At 37.9% G+C, this 20,834-nt stretch overlaps 1 protein-coding gene across 2 annotated transcripts in view; it reads left to right on the top strand.

Annotated features, from left to right (window-relative positions):
• FNDC1 (fibronectin type III domain containing 1) overlaps positions 1–20,834 on the top strand; it is an 89,958-nt gene that overhangs the window by 56,439 nt on the left and 12,685 nt on the right. For both annotated transcript variants that reach the window (XM_087718229.1, XM_087718228.1), the window contains exons 12-16: positions 5,080–5,145; positions 7,837–8,001; positions 12,402–12,632; positions 14,565–14,673; positions 20,251–20,330. In XM_087718229.1, the coding sequence (XP_087574355.1) occupies positions 5,080–5,145; positions 7,837–8,001; positions 12,402–12,632; positions 14,565–14,673; positions 20,251–20,330 (651 nt within the window). The remainder of the gene's footprint in view (positions 1–5,079; positions 5,146–7,836; positions 8,002–12,401; positions 12,633–14,564; positions 14,674–20,250; positions 20,331–20,834) is intronic.

Here is a 20,834-nt window from a genome sequence, read left to right as displayed (position 1 = left end):
TTAGCTCTCATATACCTTGATCATACAGAAGTCACTTAAAATTCTTCTGTCGGTCCCTGTAATGCATAGTATTACTTCCCACACTGACATGGCATCAGTATAATCGATCATTTATCAGGGTGAATTCTATGCTAGTGATGGCTAGCCTTTTTGTCCTCGCATGTTGAAATAATGTGTGACAGCATGCATGTGTGTGCCCACATCCATAATGCAATGCGCCCCATCCCCTGGGCATGTGTGCATGACACACACCCCCGTACATTCATGTGACCATCCTGCCACCCCGTTTTGGGCCTAGCAAGCCTCCCTGAAGCCTCCTGAAACCAAAAATGGGATGCAGGGGTGTGCTGCACCACCACCTCCTGCACATCCATGAGCAACTCCCCCACCCCCCTAGCATGCACGCATAACCCCCTCCCCCACATATGCACATGCACAGTGGAGTTAAGCTAGGCAATGGCTTATGTGCCCGCAGAAAGGACTCCATGTGCCACCTGTGGCATGCATGCCACAGGTTCACCATCACGGTTCTATGCTGTGCATCCTTAATTAAATGTTAAGGAAAATGCTTCAGATTTTAGAAGGGAAAGATTTTCCTCATCATTTTCAGAAACAGAATATATATTTTTTCCTCTTTGGTTTTGAATATCCACTTAGTTTGCTTTTTATGACTCCCTGCAAGCTCCTTTTTGGGTAGTATTTCATTCCTCCTGAAGGAGCAGGACAGCAGTCTGGTAGTTCTGGACCTGCATGGAACAGCCAGTGAAACCCAGGACAGACTTTGCCCAACTTCAGCTAGTTTGCCAATTGAAAACATTCTTGGAGCAAATTTCATTTAATGGCTTTAGATTTATATCCACCTTTATTATTTTTATAAATAACAAACATACCTAATAGTGTTTCCTTCTCTTATTTTCCTCTGTTGAGTGGGTTGGGTTGAGAGAGAATGCCCTCAAAGTCGTGCAACTGGCTTTCATGCCTAATGCAATAGAGAGACTGACGTTTATGTCTATACGACGCTGTGCTTGAATTGTGATCATGTGCAATAGTCTTACCTTTGACTCCTCAGAAACTCCTGTTGGAGCCGAATGTAACGTAAGAGCCATTTCACCAAGGTAACACTGATACTGAATAGGTTGCCCTATGTTTCCAGTGTGATAACTCTGATGTATAAAGCTCTTATGCCTTGCATTCTTATGACCTCAGGATCATCTTCCCCAAATGGACACTATCCAAAGTGTGTGTGTAAGCTAAGAAGCTCTGTTGAAGATTTCTACACTCATCCCACAGGCCCTTCTCTTGCCTTAGGGAGAGATTATACTCTGAGCCCAGGATAGCCCCCTTTCTGTTGATTTCTGGGAAGGCAGAATGGAATAGAACGCAGTGGTGGGTTTCAAAACTTCTGTAGGTGTCGCCTGCTTTGTGGGAGTGGCTTGCCAGCCATGTGACTGAGTGGGAGTGGCTGACAGTCATGTGACTGAGTGGGCATGGCCAACTTGTAAAATGTGGTGAAACTCACTTAACAACGCCCTTGTTTAGCAACCAAAATGTTGGCTCAGAAATTCAGGCATTCGAAGCACGCAAGTCTTAAAGCTGTCAAGTTACAAGACTCTTGCACCCCTAACCCTTTAGAAAAAAACCCCCAGGGGTGTTCAAATTTGACAGTTTTAAGATTTGTGGACTTCAACTCCCAGAATTCCTCCTCTCACTCTTCATCTTGATGATGTGCAGACAGGTGGGGGGAGGGAGCTGGAATCGGTTCTAAACGGCACTGTAGATTTGTGGAACTCTTCTATAGAAGAGGTTAGAACTGGCAGGAACCCACCCCTGATAGAATGCAAAGTATTGGATCAGCTGCATTTATTTATAGGTGGTTTAATTGACTGGTATTACTGAATGTGTTAAGATTTGATATGTAAAATGCCCAGAGTGTTTCATTGGAGTGGCATATACTGTAAGTGCTGTAGAGAGGTAGAGAGCGGGAAAAGTGATAAATAAGTAAATGCTATAATTAAATAAATGTAACATCATGAAATGGTTACTTACATTTAGCAGGGTGATAAACTATTTCCAGACCTTACCTACAAAAATTGCCTCTAAGTGTGGGATCTGGAATCCTTTAAAAGCAACACAGAAGAAACTAGAGTCAGAGGACTAAGCAATTGACCATGATTTTGAAGGATAAACCAAAATTGCAAAGTGAAAGCAAGAGATGGCCAAAGTTTTCTTATCTCCAAAAAGGTATTAGGTAAGTCAGCTACATTTACATGTTTTATTTTACTTTTTCTGAATAGCATTTCCATTCAGTGGTTTTTGGAACCACTGACCAGACCCTGTGGAGTTAGTTGCAAATTCTAGCAACCCACCAGATGTGGGTTGCTAATTTCTTTTACTACAAGTTCAGGCGTGTGCGTGCGACATTTCTGTGCATGTGCAGAAATGTCCAGGTGGGTGGGTGAAACCTCCCACTTCTGTTACGACCAGTTTGCCCGATCCGGGCCAAACTGGCAGCAACCCACCTCTGAAATCTACCCAGGATGATCTATGACAAGGTTTACTAGAAACTGGACATTAGCAATATCTGCTATGGACTTCGCTGTTTATAGAAACTGCCCCTCTGTGCTATATTGCAAATTGTTTTGAAGGTTGCCTTCCAATTCTACATTCAGCATAATGCAGTCCTTTTCCATGCAACACTATTTAAGTTATGAGTATGTAATTTGCTCTGCTAAGATATGCAACAGAAACAAAGATATTGTCAACGATAGAAATACATTAATAATAAGGAATGGTGCACAAAGAAAAAACTAGTCTTACACTGAAAAAGTCAATGTAATGCATAGGTTAAAACATCTAGGATTGGGCAGTACATACGTATTCTAAATTAAGAAAAAGAATAAGAAAAAGGGTGGGTATGTAGATGTAGATATAGAAAGAATAAATGAGAACACAGATGTCAGTGGAATTCTCTCTGTAATATAAATTATTTGTGTATCTATGCAGAGATATTTGATGCATATTCAGAGATCTGCCTAAATTATATGTTGAAATCAGTCTCTCTATCTCTCATCTTTCCAGCTACCACTTCTCCAACGGCCTTAATGTTGCTTTTTACACGCTGTCATTCGTGGTTGAAAGCACAGCTGTTCGAGAACCAGTCTAGAACATACAAAATCTGACTCTGTTCAAAAGACCAGGATTTCAAGAGCTTTGGGTTTGCCAGCCATTCAGATGGACATGCTGACAGGCCAGATATTGAGTGAATTATTTTTGCTACTTACTGACTGAGCACCTGAGGTGTCCCTGGGCAGCTCTCATTGAATGTGATGAGCATCTTCTGAATGCTGGCTAGTTGGCAGAAGCAGTGGACAAAGTGCTACAAGAATGTTACTTCTCCTTATGTGCTGCTGGAAGATAGATAACAGCTTTACCACAGTTCCGCCAAATATAATCAATATAATCTTCCAGTGGCCCTTCCAGAAAGTTCTCTGAAAATGGAAAAATGCAGCGGCATTTTGGGACAAACATTTTGTCATTTCTCAGGAATCCGATCAATTGACGGCTTCCAAATGGACTCAGGAAAATGCGGTGTGAAAAGAATGCTGCTGTGGGTTTTATTCAAATCCTTTGGTCCAATTTTCTCCTTGGGGTTTATAAAAATGAGTTTAGCAGAGACGGTTGTGTTTCACAGACAAGGAACATTTCGGAAGCCCAAATGATGCGGCAGTGAAATCCCAGACGGTTCAAATCTTTGAAGAACTATAGACAACATTAAATCCACTTTTATCATACTATCATGTTACTGGAAAATCATGTTATTGGAAAACAGAGGCCCGTAAACACGAACAATAATGAGCATATTAAGTAGTTTCTGGACCGCATTCTTTTTTTAAAAAAAAGAAGTTTAGTAAAGCAAGCATTCTCTTGAACTAGCTGTACTCAGAATTCTTGAGACTGTGAACAACTCTTTAGGTTACTGTTTATGATTAGATGATCCTTTATACATGTTGAGTTCAGTCTATGAAGAAAGATCTGGGAAGGAAGATGAAGTGGCAATACATGCCAAAGAAGAATTATTGGCAACTCAGCTGTAGAAGAATGAATGGTCAATTTTGTTTTGCTTTGGCACGGCTCCTAAAATTGTATTTTTCTTCTTAAGTCTGAAAGCGACCCGAGATGAAGAGCTTAGGCTTAGAAATGAGGCCATTGTTCAGGCTGTGTTGCAACTAATGTTGAATAATCAAAGTGGACTAGTTTGGATTTACCAGCTTCCACATTGTAATATCTTCCAGACAACCTTTCCCATCATCCTTTGCCAGTATGCTCATTGATCTTAGCCAACACATTGGAGAATATCAAACTGAAGACTGCCTTAACAATGATTCTGATTCATGTGAATTTTTTCTAACAGTAGACTGTTGTTTGGGTGGCAACGAGTATCTTATATAGAGTTTTTAAAATGTAATATAGTAGTTACTCCAGAGAGATACAATATATGCTTCTAGGTCTGTATATGCCATCTTTTGTCTCATTGTGCTGCTGCCGATCAATATCTATAGCTTAATGTTTTGAAATAGATTGCTGATAAATGTGTTTAATATGCAAAAATATTTTAAACTTTCTTTCTGTAGACTGAGAAAATGCAGAAAAGGGTTTTTTATTGTTAAGAAGTAATGGGGATGCTTCTTAACAATAATTAATCATGGAACATCTTTCCATCCCTCTATTTATTAATTTCCTATAAGTGAGTAGCTAATGCTGATTCATATGGGAAAACAGATACGTTGCAGTGAGGGCAAAATTCAACAAAATGTAAACAAAACAAAACAAATATGTCCTCCCCACCCAACTTTTCACTACCATATTGGCAGCTAGTTAAATGGAAGGTGATATTTTGGATATATTTCTCTCCACAAATTCCACCTTGTTTATTCTTCCGAAGCAGTTCAGCATAGAGATCAATTTGTTGTTTGATTGGAACTTTACAATAAAAGCCATTGGCTTTAGATAGGGATAATCAATAGCCATTGAATGAAAGAGAATCTGTTTCACTGTTTGAATGTATTCTTTTTTCCATAGATGTATTCTCAGGGTTTGATGCAGATATAAGGGGAACTACAGAATCGTATGTGGTTTATGATGAAGGTACTTGAAAAATCATTTTCCAAAATAGGTTTTACTTTTCTTGTTTCCTTCTAGAAATGCATTTCCAGAAAGATATAATGGGTTTCTAAGAATGCACTGATAGCCTAGACAGAACTCCAATCTAAATATGTCTAAACAGGAAAACTGATTTCCAAATTCTGATTTTACTGTCTCCAGGCCAAACAAAAATTAGCAGGTCTGAAGGCAGCATGACTTTCTGCATAAACATAAACTTGACAGACAGATTTGTGTGTTAAAGTTTTAAATGACATTTGTTCCAACCATGTAGAAAGAGGATGGTGGAAGCAAATTCAAGAGCGGGGGGGAGGGGGGGGAGTACTGATTGCGAGTTAGCCTATTCATTGCTTTCTTATACCTATTTTTTATTCATGCTCATTTTTTAATATTAAACTTGGATAATGTCATTAACTTAATGGAGAAAATAAATAAACATAAAATTACAGACCAGAAGAAGTTTCTTAATCTTGGCTTAAATTGGCTTTTTGTCATTAAAATTTGGCATGGAGCTTTTTTGTTTTTTACACAACAGAAGGCAAAGCAGGTTAAAAAAGTCAAGAGCAAATATCCCGGTGATCTGTTTTGCTCCTTGACTTAATAATATTGACCACATTTTTGTGTCTTGTTCTTCCAGAGGTTGTGCCCTCTGGAAAAATATTACAATGCTGCTTTCCTTCACCAGTGGCTATCAGATTGGCCAAGGATACTTTTTGTTGTGTTTATTTTATTCCTTGGACCATTCAAGCGAGAAATTTAAAGCTATCTAAGTAAACATTCCAAGCAGATGAAAACCATCTTATATGAATAAAGTTGTCTATAAAACAGATCACTGTAAATTAAGCAACAGTGGGACACCCAGGAGGAATCCCAGCTAACCGCACACAACCATCGTGAAATGCCAAGAACCCTATCATTGTAAACCTCTCCCCAATTATTAACTCTCTGTCTACTTGTAATAATATTTAGTGGAGGTCTGGGCATGCACAGTATACTTTGGACTTCATTGTCATAATTCACAGATCAAAGGAGTTTATAGTGAAATAATTAAAATGCAATAATATGAGGTAAAGGTAAAGGCTCCCTCGCACATACAGTATGTGCTAGTCATTCCTCACTCTAGGGGGCGATGCTCATCTCTGTTTCAAAGCCGAAGAGCCAGCGCTGTCTGAATATGTCTCTGTGGTTATGTGGCTGGCATGACTCAACGCCAAAGGTGCATGGAGTGCTGATACCTTCCCACCAAAGTGGTCCCTATTTTTCTACTTGCATTTTTACGTGCTTTCAAACTGCTAGGTTGGCAGAAGATGGGACAAGTAACAGGAGCTCACTCCTTTACATGGGGCTAGGGATTTGAACCATGGAACTGCCGATCTTTCTAATTGACAAGCTCAGCGTCTCACCCACTGAGCCACCACGTCCCTATTGCAATAATATAAACATGTTTAAAAGTGCTATAAAAACAACATATGTATTTAAAAGGTGGCAGGAAATCAAAACAAAAACCATTTATGCAACATTCATTCAGGAGGATTTGGGTAAAGGAGTTTTTAGCAGTGATCTACAATATGTATAGTAGGTTCCTAATACTGCAGAGCATTCCAGAATGGAAGTTGTGGGTGCTCCATTACTGGAGATTTTAAAGAAGAGATTGGTATAGGGTCTCCTCCTCAAGCAGGGGCCTGGACTAGAATGGACTAGAGACCTCCAATATCTCTTCAAACTCTGTTACTCTATATTTGTATGTTAACTTAGAGAAGTGAACCCAAGATGCAAGAGAAGTTATCTGACCATATTAGTGATTATCTGGCGCTCTAGCAGTGAACACACTCTATTAGGAAAGGTCTTAATGTACTTGTAACACCATCTTAGTTTTACCAGCTCTATTGCTGTATATAAGGCCAGAGCCAATATAATAACACTGATGAGTTAATGTGTAAGGTGAGTCTCTTGTAGCTTTTATAACCGGACCCATATGTTTAACAAGATGAGGGGTATAGTTGGCCATAGCATTTACCTGTATATTGGCCTTGGATCTTTTCTAGTCGCTAATCAACATTCCATGTCACTTTATGAGAAACTATGCTGAAATAGGGTGATCTGTTCAAGAAAGCATCTGGTGAACTTTTTCACTAAGCAAGAAATTCTTTCCAGTGCTACACTGTAAATTTTAAAAGAATGTCCATTTGTTACAAAATCTTATGCAACCCCACAGTTAAAAAAGATCAGTAACAATTGGAACAAATTTGAAATAGGATTACAAGGATGGTAAAAGTTCCAGAGAGTTCTGGGATCCAAGCACTATGAAAAAAACAGTTAAAGGATCCTGGCACACTGAGCTTACAGAAAAGAGGCTGAAAGGGAAACATGATAGCAGAAAAGCAAGTAGATAGTTCTCAGTTACCCCAGAGGGCAGAATTGGAACCAATGGATTAAAAATAAAAATAAAAAGAGATTCAGGGGGAACTTCCTGACAGTGTAAGTTCACAGTGGAACAGACTGCACATAAAATCATGAAATCTCCTTTACTAAAGGTCTTCAAGCAGAGATGCTGTCTAGGCTTCTTAAATAGAAGTATGGACCAAATGACTTTTCTGCTTCTTCAGTGACCTGTGACAAAGCTTGGGCACTCTTTAAACAAATGCATCACATTTTCTTTCTTTCCATTTTGTCTAGATTATGAGCTTTTTGAAACTACTTTGCCTCCATCCACCACCACTACCACTGCTACTGCTATTACCACCACTGAAGCATTGCCTGAAAACAACTTTCCAGAGTTTAGTGTGACAGGCACAGATCCTTTATCAGAATATGATTCTGCTGGAAAGAAACGATTTACTGGTAAGTCTGTAACTTCGGTTTAAAAACAAAGATTACCAATCCTCTAGTAAGGGCTTCTGAAGCTAAATATTTGACTGTCCGTCTTCTCAGCAATATTATTTTCTTAATGGCAAACACGTTCTGTGCACATCAGCTGGGAACCATTTTCTTTTTGAGATCGTAATAAGAATCATAGTCAAATAAAGGAAATAAAAATACATTTCTCTACACCATTGATAAAGTTACAAATTCATATCTTAAGCATTTTTCAGAAGGACTGGCATAGTGTATCTGTGAGCATCAGAACTTTTATCTAACCCACCTCCCTATAGGAATTCTCCTTCCCTGTGCATAAGATAAAGTAAAACTTTAAAATTCTGAATTCTTGCAATATTGGAAAATCTTGTGAGATTTTCATAATTTTGTGCAAGGATTACAAAATCTAAGGTCCTGCACTAGAATGCTGATTTTCCAAGACTGACAAAATCTCATGATTTTGTGTACTTTCTTTTGAAATGTACATGTTCTTGCATGAGAGGACATGAAAATCTCTTGCAGTCTTTTCCCACCTAAGTTTGGAAATGGAAAAGGCCTGCAAAGGTTGTTAGCTTTTAATCAGCTCTGTTCCTTTTTGCACACATTTTCCCTAAACTAAGTAATTCAAACATTGTTGCCTTTTGTTGTGAAGAAATTATTCTGATCTTCATTCTGAACTTGACATCATAGTGCTCCCAATTCTGACACTCTTCGAAAGAACTTGGAGGAGAAAAATTGAGTCATTATCTGTTCCTTCTAAAAATAAAGCATATTCTGTGGTAAATGTTAAAGGTATTTTCTCCCTGGAATTGGCAAAGAGGAGGATATTTTTCTCAAAATCTGTACAGTATTCATCAGCTTCTTGAAAATGTGGAAATTATACAGTAACTGCAGTGCCTTGTTCCAATGTAGACGTTGGCCTATATGGGAAAAATGTATAAATAATTATTTCTGTCCAGTAAGCATCTTTCACCTGGCAATTCATTTCCCTTCTTTTAACGTGGGTTTAGCTTACAGATTTGTGATGTATCATGTTGCTGCTCTACAGTCTTAACTCTAAACCTAATTTGAGAAAAGAGTGGTTGGAGTGAATAAAATTTCTTCGCGGTTTGTTTGTTTGTTTGTTTCATAGATGCAAACCTTTGTGTATAACAAAGAGAGAGTGGAAGGACATACCCATAGTTATTAAGTGATAGACATCACATTCTGCTCCTCAGTGTAATTGCAAGCCTTTGATTTTCTGTTTTATGCTCTGGTGCATAATTGTTTTTTAAAGTGTTTTATAACACAGTAAATGGCACACTCCTTGAATGTCTTACATCTATGAACAAAACAAATCTAAACTTGTATTTTTGAAAAATAATAGAAAAATGCTGTACTTCTGGATTAAGAACTGCATCATGTGAAAAAGGAAAAGAATAACTGTATCCAATGTTTATTATTATATCAGAAGATGATGCTTTGATGTTCAATGCCAAGTAGGGTGATTTCTCTAAAAACAAATGTTCTCTTTAAAAAAAGAGTTTTTAAAAAAGTTTTGCAACACAAGAGGAAATAGCTGAATTTTCTTTCTTATGACAGCATTCAGTAACAAGCTCTCTTCCCCCCTCTCCCTCTCCCCCCCTCTCTCTCATGATAGAATTACTTTCATTTTTAAAATGCAGTCTATATAACAATATGAAACTGCAGGTAATGTTTGTCCCCAGACAAATGATTTTTAGGTGGCAAATTTGAATCACATTGTTCCTTTGAAGAAATGTCTATCAGGCTATCAATAAGTCCTCCTTTACTCTCACCAACAGAGATTAGGTCATTTGGGAACAAAAAGCAATCTCAGTGCTTAAAAAATAAATGCACGCTTGGAAATAATTCCTCAAGAGTGACAAAATCTAATAAGAGTAACTGACATTTTTGTTATAAACATTTTATGGCATTCATGAGAGAAAGGGAAAAATTATTGTTCTAACAAGAACTGTAAACTCTGACAGAATAAATATTTCCACTGACTAGTGCAAAGAGATTTTTCAACTTCAAGCTGACCTTTTGAGGTAATATGTGTGTCCATTAATTCACAAGTTCTGTTTGCGTGAACCCTTCGTATTGCTATGAAATATAAAAGTGATAAATTGAGCTAGAGTAACAATATTCTTCATAAAACCTGGAAGGTGAAATTTGTGTCTCAGGAAAAAAAAAAAAAGCAAACTGGCATTCTTGCCTGCTTGCTAAGCCTGCTATTTATTTATCTTCATTATTTCCGTAGGTTGCTGCTTATGGCTGTGCACACGGTACAGTGGTAAGCAGACTAAGCACCAGGCCCAAAGGGGGCACCACAAAGTTGAGAAAGGAAAAAAAAACCAATGAAGCTTGGCTTCGTTTGTACAGTATATACAAAGGAGGGGGTACCAAGATTTGTCAGTGCTTAGGGCACCAGTAACCCTTAATCCGCCACTGACAAGATATGGTTAAAAACACACATCAAGATGGCAGCCATGAAAGTACAACTGAAGCCTCATGTGTTTCCTATGTGTGATGCAGCTAATCAGGGATCATTTAATCATTTTGCATTTCAGTTGTAGAGAGAGAAAAATAACCATAAAATTGGTTTAGGTGCATACTGTACCTTCTCTGCAGTATTCTGAGCATTATGATTAACCCTTAAGTACTCAGATTCTAAACACATATTTGAAAATATAGAGACCTCTAGTTGAGACTATCATAATCATAACCCTTGTATTGTCTGTTCTCTTGGCTTTTAACTATTTTAACAGAGGGTTCCTTTGAGATGCAGTCGGTATAAAGAGAGAATTGGAGAGAGCACACAGCCCTGGGTGTTCTGTCCCCCCTTCTCTGCTCGTTAACAGACGACAGGCAGACAAACGTAAAAGGAACTCACTTTATCAGTTCTCGGCTCAGACTGGCTGCGAGCCCAAAAATAAACATAAATAAAGTCTCTGACGAGATAACAGAATACCAAACAAAAACTCTTACAATGCAATGTACTTCTCCAAGTATCTCCTTGAATCAGGGTTACAGAAAGCAAATAACTTCTCCAAGTGTATCTCAAATAAACCACAACTGATGATCACTGAATGCATGAATGAACGTTGACTCCTGCAACCAGGGCGTGGCACCATCCGTCCTTTTATCACCCGAAGACTCACTAATGAGCCCCAGCTGCATTGTTAAACTTGCATCCCGAAAAGACTCACAGAAGACTGCTGCTGAGTCACAACACCTGGGGGGGCCCTGTACTAATTGTACAGGTATCTGATGTGATTTTTCCCTAGCTTCACCTGCTGCTTCCTGTCTGTTAGAAAGGTTATGTACCACTTACAAGTGGGGTCAGGTACAGCTAGATGAATCAGTTTAGTTAGAAGAATATCTGGAATGATGGTATTGAATGGATGACATAGGTCCTTAGAGATTCAAGATGTTGTAGGATGTAATGCAGAGCTATATTAACAGCATCACCTGCCAATGGTTTTCAGGGGTTTTCATAACTACAGATGTCAGAGCAACCAGCCTGTAATCATTCAACTCCTTGATGGAGGATTTCTTTGACACTGGAATGATAGTAGACTACCTAATTGGTATATAAATTGTATATGCTGATACTTTAAAAAAATGTAGATAGATAGATAGATAGATAGATAGATAGATAGATAGATAGATAGATAGATAGATAGATAGATAGAAAGAAAGAAAGAAAGAAAGAAAGAAAGAAAGAAAGAAAGAAAGAAAGAATATTCTGGTGCTCTTTTTTTAAAATCCAACATTGCACTTGCTTGCAACTTTGTCTAATATACAGAGCTTTGTAAATCCCTTTATTTGCTATACAGGTGTTTTAATACCCATTAAAACACTTGTATAGCAAATGAGGGTGCTTGGTGCTCTCTGAGTTTGGTTGTTTTCTTGCAGACATTTCATTATTCAAACTAGGTAACATCATCAGATAAATTAACAGGTAATTTATCCTAATTTGTAGTTTTAAAAACACACACACATAATATTCTTTTATATATGTGACATGTTTCCAGGGCTCATTATTCTAATCTTACAGAAACTTGCCCGCTCCATTCATTGCTAGAAATAGGTGCAGTGGCTAAGCCCATTTTGTGCATCTTTTAAATAAATCCCCTTAAATTGTTGTGTCCTTCTTTTGCAGAATTAAAATAAGTCTTTTTTTTTTCAATTTGCAAAGTTAGCAAATGATAGAAAAATAGATAATTCCTAAGTTTAGGAACTGTCTGGTATATTTTAACCCATTTTGGACTTTCAATTATCTTGGAAACTTGCCTGAATGTCAAATCTGAGTTTTCCTTTTACTAATCCATCCTCACCACAAACTTTTTAGACTGAATGGTCTCCCTTGTGATTTCTTCCAGCTCCTTATGTGACTTATCTAAACAAAGACCCAGCTGCGCCATGTTCTTTAACAGAGGCACTAGATCACTTCCAAGTAGAGAGCCTGGATGAACTTGTTCCCAATAACTTAAAGGATTCAGGGATGCAACCTCAGAAAACTCCTCACAACATCACCATAGTAGCTGTGGAAGGCTGCCATTCTTTTGTGATTGTTGACTGGACTGCACCTACCCATGGAGATCTGATCACAGGTACAACAATACTTGCTGCCATGGTTAGACTGGTAATGGAGCCTGAATTGAACAGAACATTTTCTTGTCTGCATTTTATTTTTCAACAAATTCCCTGATGTCTTTCATGGTATTCCAGGTTTCTTTCCAATAAGAAATAAATTTTGGTCTAAACTACAGAACTAATCTCTTTTTAAGATGACCAAAGTAAAAACAAAATCTTGACATATTTACTGAAATAATCATAATGTGAGGACAAGTCTCTGTGTTTTTTGAGATGCTTTATTGATTAATTTATTAAGAGGCTTTTTCAAAGTTAGGGTGCCACCATGAAAAGTCCCTGCTTCTTATAAATGTATATCAGACATCAACATCTGATAGTACTTGGAGAAGGGCCACATTTGAGGATACATAGTCTTGTATGTGTTCTATATTTTGCTTTTATAAATACTGCTAATTTAGAACCAAAATGCATAGTTTTACTCGATTGGAAAGTCTAAAAACTGCTAAAGAAGTAGAAAATTACAATGTTGAAGGATCCAATACCCTTAGAAGTCTAATATCACTTATCTATGGCCTCCACTAATACAAATTTATTTATTTGTGCCACCAAGACAATCTTGACTACTTGCAGTTGATGGCACAGTGGTTAGAATGCAGTACTGCAGGTCTAACTCTGTTCAGGCCTAGACTTCCCCCAAAAGCACAAGGCAGAGTCTTGGTCCCAACAAAACCACTTTTATTAAATGAATGTTAATTCTGTCATTCACATTCAGCAAGGCCTGGCAAACAGTCTTTCAAAATAATATTTATGACTACAAACCTTTATCTATCTTGGAAATCTGCAACGTAAATATTTTCCAAATGAGATGCTGTGAAAAGAAAGACTGGGTGCAGAGTCTCTGAGATTCACAGACAGATCTTCACACTCTTGATATGAATCTAACAACAGGATGAACAAATTATTTCCTGAAAAAGCCCACTCCTCTTTCGCTCCTCTTTTATTTCCTATGGGAGGGGCCAATCACCTGTTATTTTACTCCCAAGTCTACCCTGATTTCTGAGTTGTTCTTTTCTTCTGGCAGGTCGGCGCATGCACACATTGGGAACAGGTCTAGCTGTTCCTCTGCCTCACTGCTGTCAAGCTCCATAGGCACCTGATCCCTGCCAGAAGGCCTTGGCCCCATCTCTGCCTTGGATGCAGAGCCCTCATCCAAGCCTTCCCCAGCCTCTAGGACTGGCCCATGTTCCTCCTCAACCTCCTCACAATCCAACTTTGCTGCCACTAGCGGGCCAACAAATTCACTGCTCACTCCAGGAGTTTGATTCTGAGCAACTCAAGGTTGACTCAACCTTCCATCCTTCCAAGATCAGTCAAATGAGGACCTAGATTGTTGGGGGCAATATACTGACTTTGTAAACTGCTTAGAGAGGGCTGTAAAGCCTGTGCAGTCTAAGTGCTATTGTGATTGCTATTGCTATTGCCTGGACTGGTCCCTGTGTTTTGGCAAGACTTTTGGAAGTGCTTTGCCATTGCCTTTTTCTGGGGCTGAGATAGAGTGACATTAGGAATGTGGACATTGGGTTTTTTAAAGGTTTATAGGAGCCATATAATCTTTAGAAAAGGTACAGATGCTTTAATGAGTCAGAGAGCAGTGCTATGTGTGCACCCCTGCCCATTTTGAAGCATTTTTTGGGGTAGAATCCAAAGTGTTTCACATCTTTATTGGACGTGGGAAGCACTTAGCCAGATAGCTAATGCATACTTGCATAATGTTGATTGAGCCCTATTCCCCACCTAGCTTTGCTGCTATCTCTTCTTAGCAGAAATGGGAATTCCCTCCAGCTTTGAACATACTAATGAAATACTTTTGCCACATGATGCTGCATGATGTATTAGGCTGCTGAAGTACTCTGGGGTCTAATACATCCATGACATCTTTCTCTTGGCAGGTTATTTAGTTTACAGTGCATCCTATGAAGATGTCATCAGGAACAAATGGTCAACCAAGACTGCAGCAAGCACTAATTTGCCCATTGAAAACTTGAAGCCAAATACAAGGTATTATTTCAAAAGACATGCGATAACAAGCCTGATTTGGAATGGTGGGGTGGGAAATGGATATAAAAACATTAATATTTACAGTTGAAAGACGTCTTGGAAATCATCCTATCTAACACACACACACACACACACACACACACCAAACCCATCCTGCAATGCATTCATGGCTTAAACATTTGAAGTCAGGGACAGAATACATTTTCATAAGTCTCCTAACTGTTATGAATCCAACTCAGTGGATTCTTGGATTTGTACCAACTCTTTGCTTTGCCACTTAGCTTTATCCTTTCACAAGTTACTAAAGATGCAGGCACATGTGGCAGGGAGAGGTGAAAAAGCGGGTATTATTAAAACTGAATTTCATGAACTGAAAAATAAGTTGTGTCTGTTTTGTATTCCTCCTAACTAATTTACCCAGATGAATCCCAGATGAATAGGAGCAACAGTATCAAGAATCTTGATGAGCACAAAGATTTAGGCAGACTCAAAAACTTTCAGCATGGAAAGTTAATTTAAACTTGATTTTTGCCTCCTTTTCAGATGTATGCTTCAACACAGTAGCAATTTCTCCTTTGATCTGCTGTGTGTCCTACTTGACTTGCTGTGTAATATGTGTCAGGGTTCCAAATAATACACCCATAGCAAACATAACTCTGAGGCAGGTAGATTCCTCAAAGAATAGTTTTATTTGAATATATCATATTGACACAAGCTGGTGAAAGCTGACTCTAGATGTTCCCATGGTTTTCACCTAATTAAAACTAAATGTTTTCTCCCTCCCACAAACAATCAGTCACATGGTCCAATCAAGGTGTCGTCCGGTTGCCTGGTAACTTCACTCCTCCTCTGACCCCCTGTGGAAATGTCCTTGGTTCCCAGGAGAAAGTATTTTGTTTTGGCTACAAACCCCAACTATCTCTGTTCCCCTCTCCCTATATCCCAACTCCAGTGTGATAAGCCTCAAAATGGCCTCGGTCAAGTCAGCTTCAGAATTGACAATTTGTTTTGCATAGCCCCTCTGTTTTTGTGAGGACTGGGTGATGCTGCAGGGTTTATTCCACTGGACTCAGTTATTCTGATAAATTTGCGGTTTGCTTCCTGTTTTCTTTAACCTTATCCTATTGTGGGGAAACAAATAGGGGCATATGACACCAATGGCATCACAAAAAAAATGTCATTTATGCATTTGCATCAAGGACTATGATGTCATAATGTAAATGATATCATTTTGTGCATTGTCATCTTGATATCATTGTGGCTTTTTATGAACACCACTTTTTGTGTCCTCCTTCCCACTAAAGCTCCAGTGCTATCAGCCAATATTCCCCACTTGGAGCTTTTCATTAGAGAAAGACCCTTTTCAAAAGGCAACTGGAAAGGAAGTCCAGTTTGAAAAGCACATGACCTGGATGATTGAGAATCTCCATAAATTTCATTGGAGCATTTTGTAGCTGATAGGCATTTTCCCTCTGATCCTTGTTGGGGCACAGTAATTTTTGCACCCACAGTGCTGAGAATAAGGCTGAACATCTGAGTCTAACAATACTCAATTGTGGGGAGGGGATGTTGTAGGCAAAGATGTTCATCTTTTAGAATCTGGGGAACAATCAGGAATCACAGCAACAACAAATTTAAAAATGTAGAAGTGATAGTAGCATATGCGGAACTCAATAATAATAAAGGAGATCATTTGTAGCTCAGGGTTGAAATGGTGCTCTCTGAGTTTGGTTCAAACAAGCTCAGAAAGCACCAAGAATCTATTTGTACTCAAGTCCTTTAGCTCAGTTCAGTGGTGGGTTGCAGGTAGTACGTCCTGGTATGGACATCCCGAAACCTGCCTGGAGCACCAGATACTGTTCCAGTACAGTGCTCCAGAGGGCCCACGCACCCGCCTGAGCTCCTTACTGGTCTTTTAAGTCTTCGACGCTTCCACGCATGTGCATGGCACATACAGCGCCTGCGCTCCACTCCTCTGAGCAGCTGGAGCATTGCAGAGGCTCGTGGAGGCGCTAAGACGCATGCGCATGCTGCACACGTATGCATGTGTGCTACACGCATCCATGTGGATGCTGCCAGTTGGAAAGGGATCCGGAACCCACCACTGGCTCAGTTGTTTATATTTGCTAAAAAAGCAGCTCCCACTCTAGATTATATAATAAGGAAACAGAATTTCAGGATAGGATTGAAGTCTGCCTTTTCTTTGACAGCTAAGTATCATCTGCACCATCAGTGCTGTGTTTCTCCCAGAACTCCCAGGCAAATCTAGCTCCTTATCTTGTGACTTTAAAATTGCTCTAAACCACTGTAAAATTTCTGCAATTTAGCAACTTGAACTGGGAGATTAAGCTAGCTTCAATCCATGTGTTCATGATTATATGCAGATTGTGAGGAAACTCTGATTCACAGAAACTGAGCTGCCTAAAGTGTGTTCCTCAGACTTTGTTGTGGTTCAAGCAGGAACCACTGCTTGAAGGATCTTTACGCTTATTTGTTCAATTGAGCTTTAGGCTGTTGCTTGGCTAAATAAAGTAAAGTATTACTTTACTAAATAAAATAAAGTATTTTACTGTGTACATTTAGTATATATTTTAATACAGTCAGAAATAGATTAAAATATATAAATAACCGACACACCATTGTTTTAATGCAATACAAGAGTTAAGATTTTAGTCTTCTTTTATTATCCCTTGTCTATTACTATCCTCTGTACCTTCTAAGCTCGGCAACTGTTTTATATCTGCCTTCTAATACCTCAGGTCTTGCCTACTTAAAATTTAAACTTAGCAAAATGTATAAAATAATCTGTAGACACTAAGGTAGAAGCATAAACACCCTCGACTTGAGCTTAATTCCTGATTACTCTTTCCTACCAACATTCATGGCAGTGTTACAGAAGTAATTTGCGGTGTTTTTTTTCCAACTTTCCAGTCTAGTCAGAAGCCCTGGAATTCCCAGGCATTCCTCCATCCAATTTCTAATCAGGACAATCCTGTTTAGCCAAGGATCAGCCAAGGTTGGCTAAAGACTTTGGAACTCAGAATTATGATGGATTGTGATTAAAGAGATTGCTAAATCTTGAGCTATGTTGCAAACTGCTTAATCTATCAAGTTTAAAATACTTCGCCATAGTGTTTATGCTGTATTTATTTCTCTGAAAGGAAGAGTATAGTTTTATTTTTAATATAATTTACTTTCAAAATGGGTAGGGTTGTCTTGGCTATCCAGAGCATCTATAAAATTTTATTATTTTAAAAAGCTGCCCTTATTAAACAAAATCAGTTGCTTTCTTGTGAATAGAGGTCCCCCTCTTTGCAATTTTGTAATAGCAACTGAATCCTGCTTTATTTATTCAGATATAGGGTAAAATTCAACTTTAAATACTCCTTGAGTTTTCTTATTCTGCTACGATTCTTTCTTGATTCATTTTTATTTTTACAGTATTGGAAGGCAAGGAATATTGTGTCTAAGCTGATCTGTATTTTTTTTTCTTTTTGGAAAACAGACCACATGATACATTTTAAATAATTAAATCAGAACTCTAGATCAGATAATATATTTTAGCATTTTTGTCAATTAAAATGAAAGAATTGTGTTTTTGCTTTCCATCATATTGGATCTCTGGTGATATAAAGTCACTATTGCTGAATTTCAGAAGTAGTAGTCAAGTCCAAAAGCAAATAGGAATTATAATACTGTGTGCAATTCAGTTAATTATATGATTTAGCTTCTAATGTTCTGACAGATATTTTTCTAACAACTCAATGTAGTTTTTGTCCTAAAATGAATCATTGATGTTGTCAGCTCTTTTTCAACATTAGTTTTTGTTTTGTTTTGTTTTAATTTCTCTTCAGGCCAACCTTTAGTCTGAAGTCCTAGAACCTGGCCCTGAAATCATATCAGATTTTTCTGTACAACATTTAATTAGAAATTGAAGAGGATATTGCCAATGGGTGGCAAATTTGGGTGGCATTTTCTCTGTCAAAGACTGTTCTTTAAAAAGATCAAATGGGAAATTATGGAAATCTTTCTCCAAAATTTCTATATTGATGAGGCTACTTAAAACACAAACAGGTACTTGAAACACCTGTAAACCAAAGATCAAGCTTTAAAAAACAACAACAATACCACATATGTTCTTCTATTAAAATGTCCTTATATTGCAGTATGATTTTTGTGTATTTGCCTTCAAGTCAGTATTGACTCCTAGTGACCACTAGTGAAGTTTTTGGGAAAGATTTTCAGAGGTAGTTTGACATTGCCATCTTCCAGGAGCTGAGAAAGAGTGACAACTCAAAAGTTTATCTTTAATAATTTCTCTTACAATATGATAATTTTATGGTCCTTTCAAGGCTGTGGTTCTGAGAGTTTTGAAAGGACACCTACCTTTCATTTGGACATTTGAGAATATGACAAGTGTCAGTGTCAATATATAATTCATTGTTCAAGGAATGTACTTCTCTTTCTTCCAAACAATCTGAAGTGGCTGAGCATATACATGCAGGAGCAGCTGTAACAGCATTCAAAGTATGCAGAAGAAGCAATTGTTTTAATTATTTCAAGATTGGGGCTTCATTTATGTCTTTGCACTTCATGAAAAGCAACTTTTAAAGGCTTTGGTTTCCAAATTTTGGCATAGGTTTTTTTTTCTGCAGCTTTTTAATATTATGTCAAGTGCTGGACATTTAACAAAATAATATATTTTCCTACAGTTAATCAACAAGTTTCATTGCATGTCCTGCCATGAAATCAATATCCTTGGGAAAAAAGACTTTTAGTAACATATTATTGTTGTTGTTTTTTCCTCAGAAATTGATTGTTTTACATTCATATTTTTAGTAATTTTCCCATGTCCTGACTAAATGGGTAAATGAATGGATGGATGAATACTTTTAGAATTTCATTCACATAACGTTATCCTGGCTTTATGTGCCCTGGTTAGCTAACAGTGCATGTAGAAAAACTGAGGGCTCAGTTTAAACCAGACATCAGTTTATCTTTCCAGCTAAGAATTGCTATTAAAATAAGGCCTGCAATTGGAGCTGCTCAAATTGACAAGGTGGCTTTTATATACCAGGGTTATGCAGAAGGATATTTTTATTCACCAGATTTTTCTTTTGCCCCCAACTCTTTGGGGAGATATTGATACATCTCCTTCCAAGGAAAGTATGGGCTAATTTATGGATGTGCCTATGCCACAGAATTTAATATGGCTGTTTAACATTTGATGACTTCCATCTGTCTTCATCAACCAATTTCACAGAAAGCAAACATAGTGCTTGAGATAATGCTGGATATGTAAACACTTCACCTATTGTGTTTCACCACTGTAGGCTCTTTGCTCATTTTCAAATTCTGTTGGTTCTTGCATGGTTTCATGACTGAATAAAACATTTTGATGAAGCTATCATTAGAGGTGCCTCAAAAAACAAGATGTATTTAATAGCTTTTGTGGAACTTTTCTGGATTCCTTTTTTAAAAAGCCTGTTTGTCATTTTATCTAATTTTATTACCACAAGCTGTTATTGTTTGGCCATTTTAATGGATGCTGTTTTTCCCCCTCTTTCCTTGATTTAGGTATTACTTTAAGGTCCAAGCAACGAATCCTTATGGTTATGGTCCTATAAGTTCATCCATCACCTATGTCACTGAATCTGGTATGGTGGTTTAATATAGTATTAAAATACAAAACATTTTAAACTGCAAATTCCTAAGAGGTCTGTAAGGGACGTGCATAAGAGCACCAGCGTGCCTACTATCCCTTTCCTACTGTCTCCATTTATTTGTACCCATTTATGTGCTCCTTTATATTTATATTTATATCTTTTACATGTTTGACAAACTAAATAAATAAATAAATAAATAATTAGAGCACTGTCAACAAGAATCCAGTGGGTGTTAAGATTTCAGAATAAAAACAACAAATGACAACAGGAATGATCAAGGAACTACAGAAGAGGAGGAGAAAGTTCAGTTAGGATGTTAGGAAATAAAGACAGATTTGCCCAAATTGAGCTTTCTTCAGATATTTATTTCCAAACTTCTCCAGACAGAATGGCTATTGTTGAGAATTCTGGGATTTGAATTTCCACATTTAGACAGTACCAGTCGGGGAGGGCTGGTTAAGAATTGAACTAACAAAAACAAAATGATAAAGTGCT

Source organism: Thamnophis sirtalis, unplaced genomic scaffold (assembly GCF_051295495.1).
Source record: "Thamnophis sirtalis isolate CommonGarterSnake01/CBP01778 unplaced genomic scaffold, rThaSir2_p1.2 scaffold_6, whole genome shotgun sequence".
In the NCBI taxonomy this organism is placed as follows: Eukaryota; Metazoa; Chordata; class Lepidosauria; order Squamata; family Natricidae; genus Thamnophis; species Thamnophis sirtalis.
This window is presented reverse-complemented; position numbering and strand designations above follow the sequence as displayed.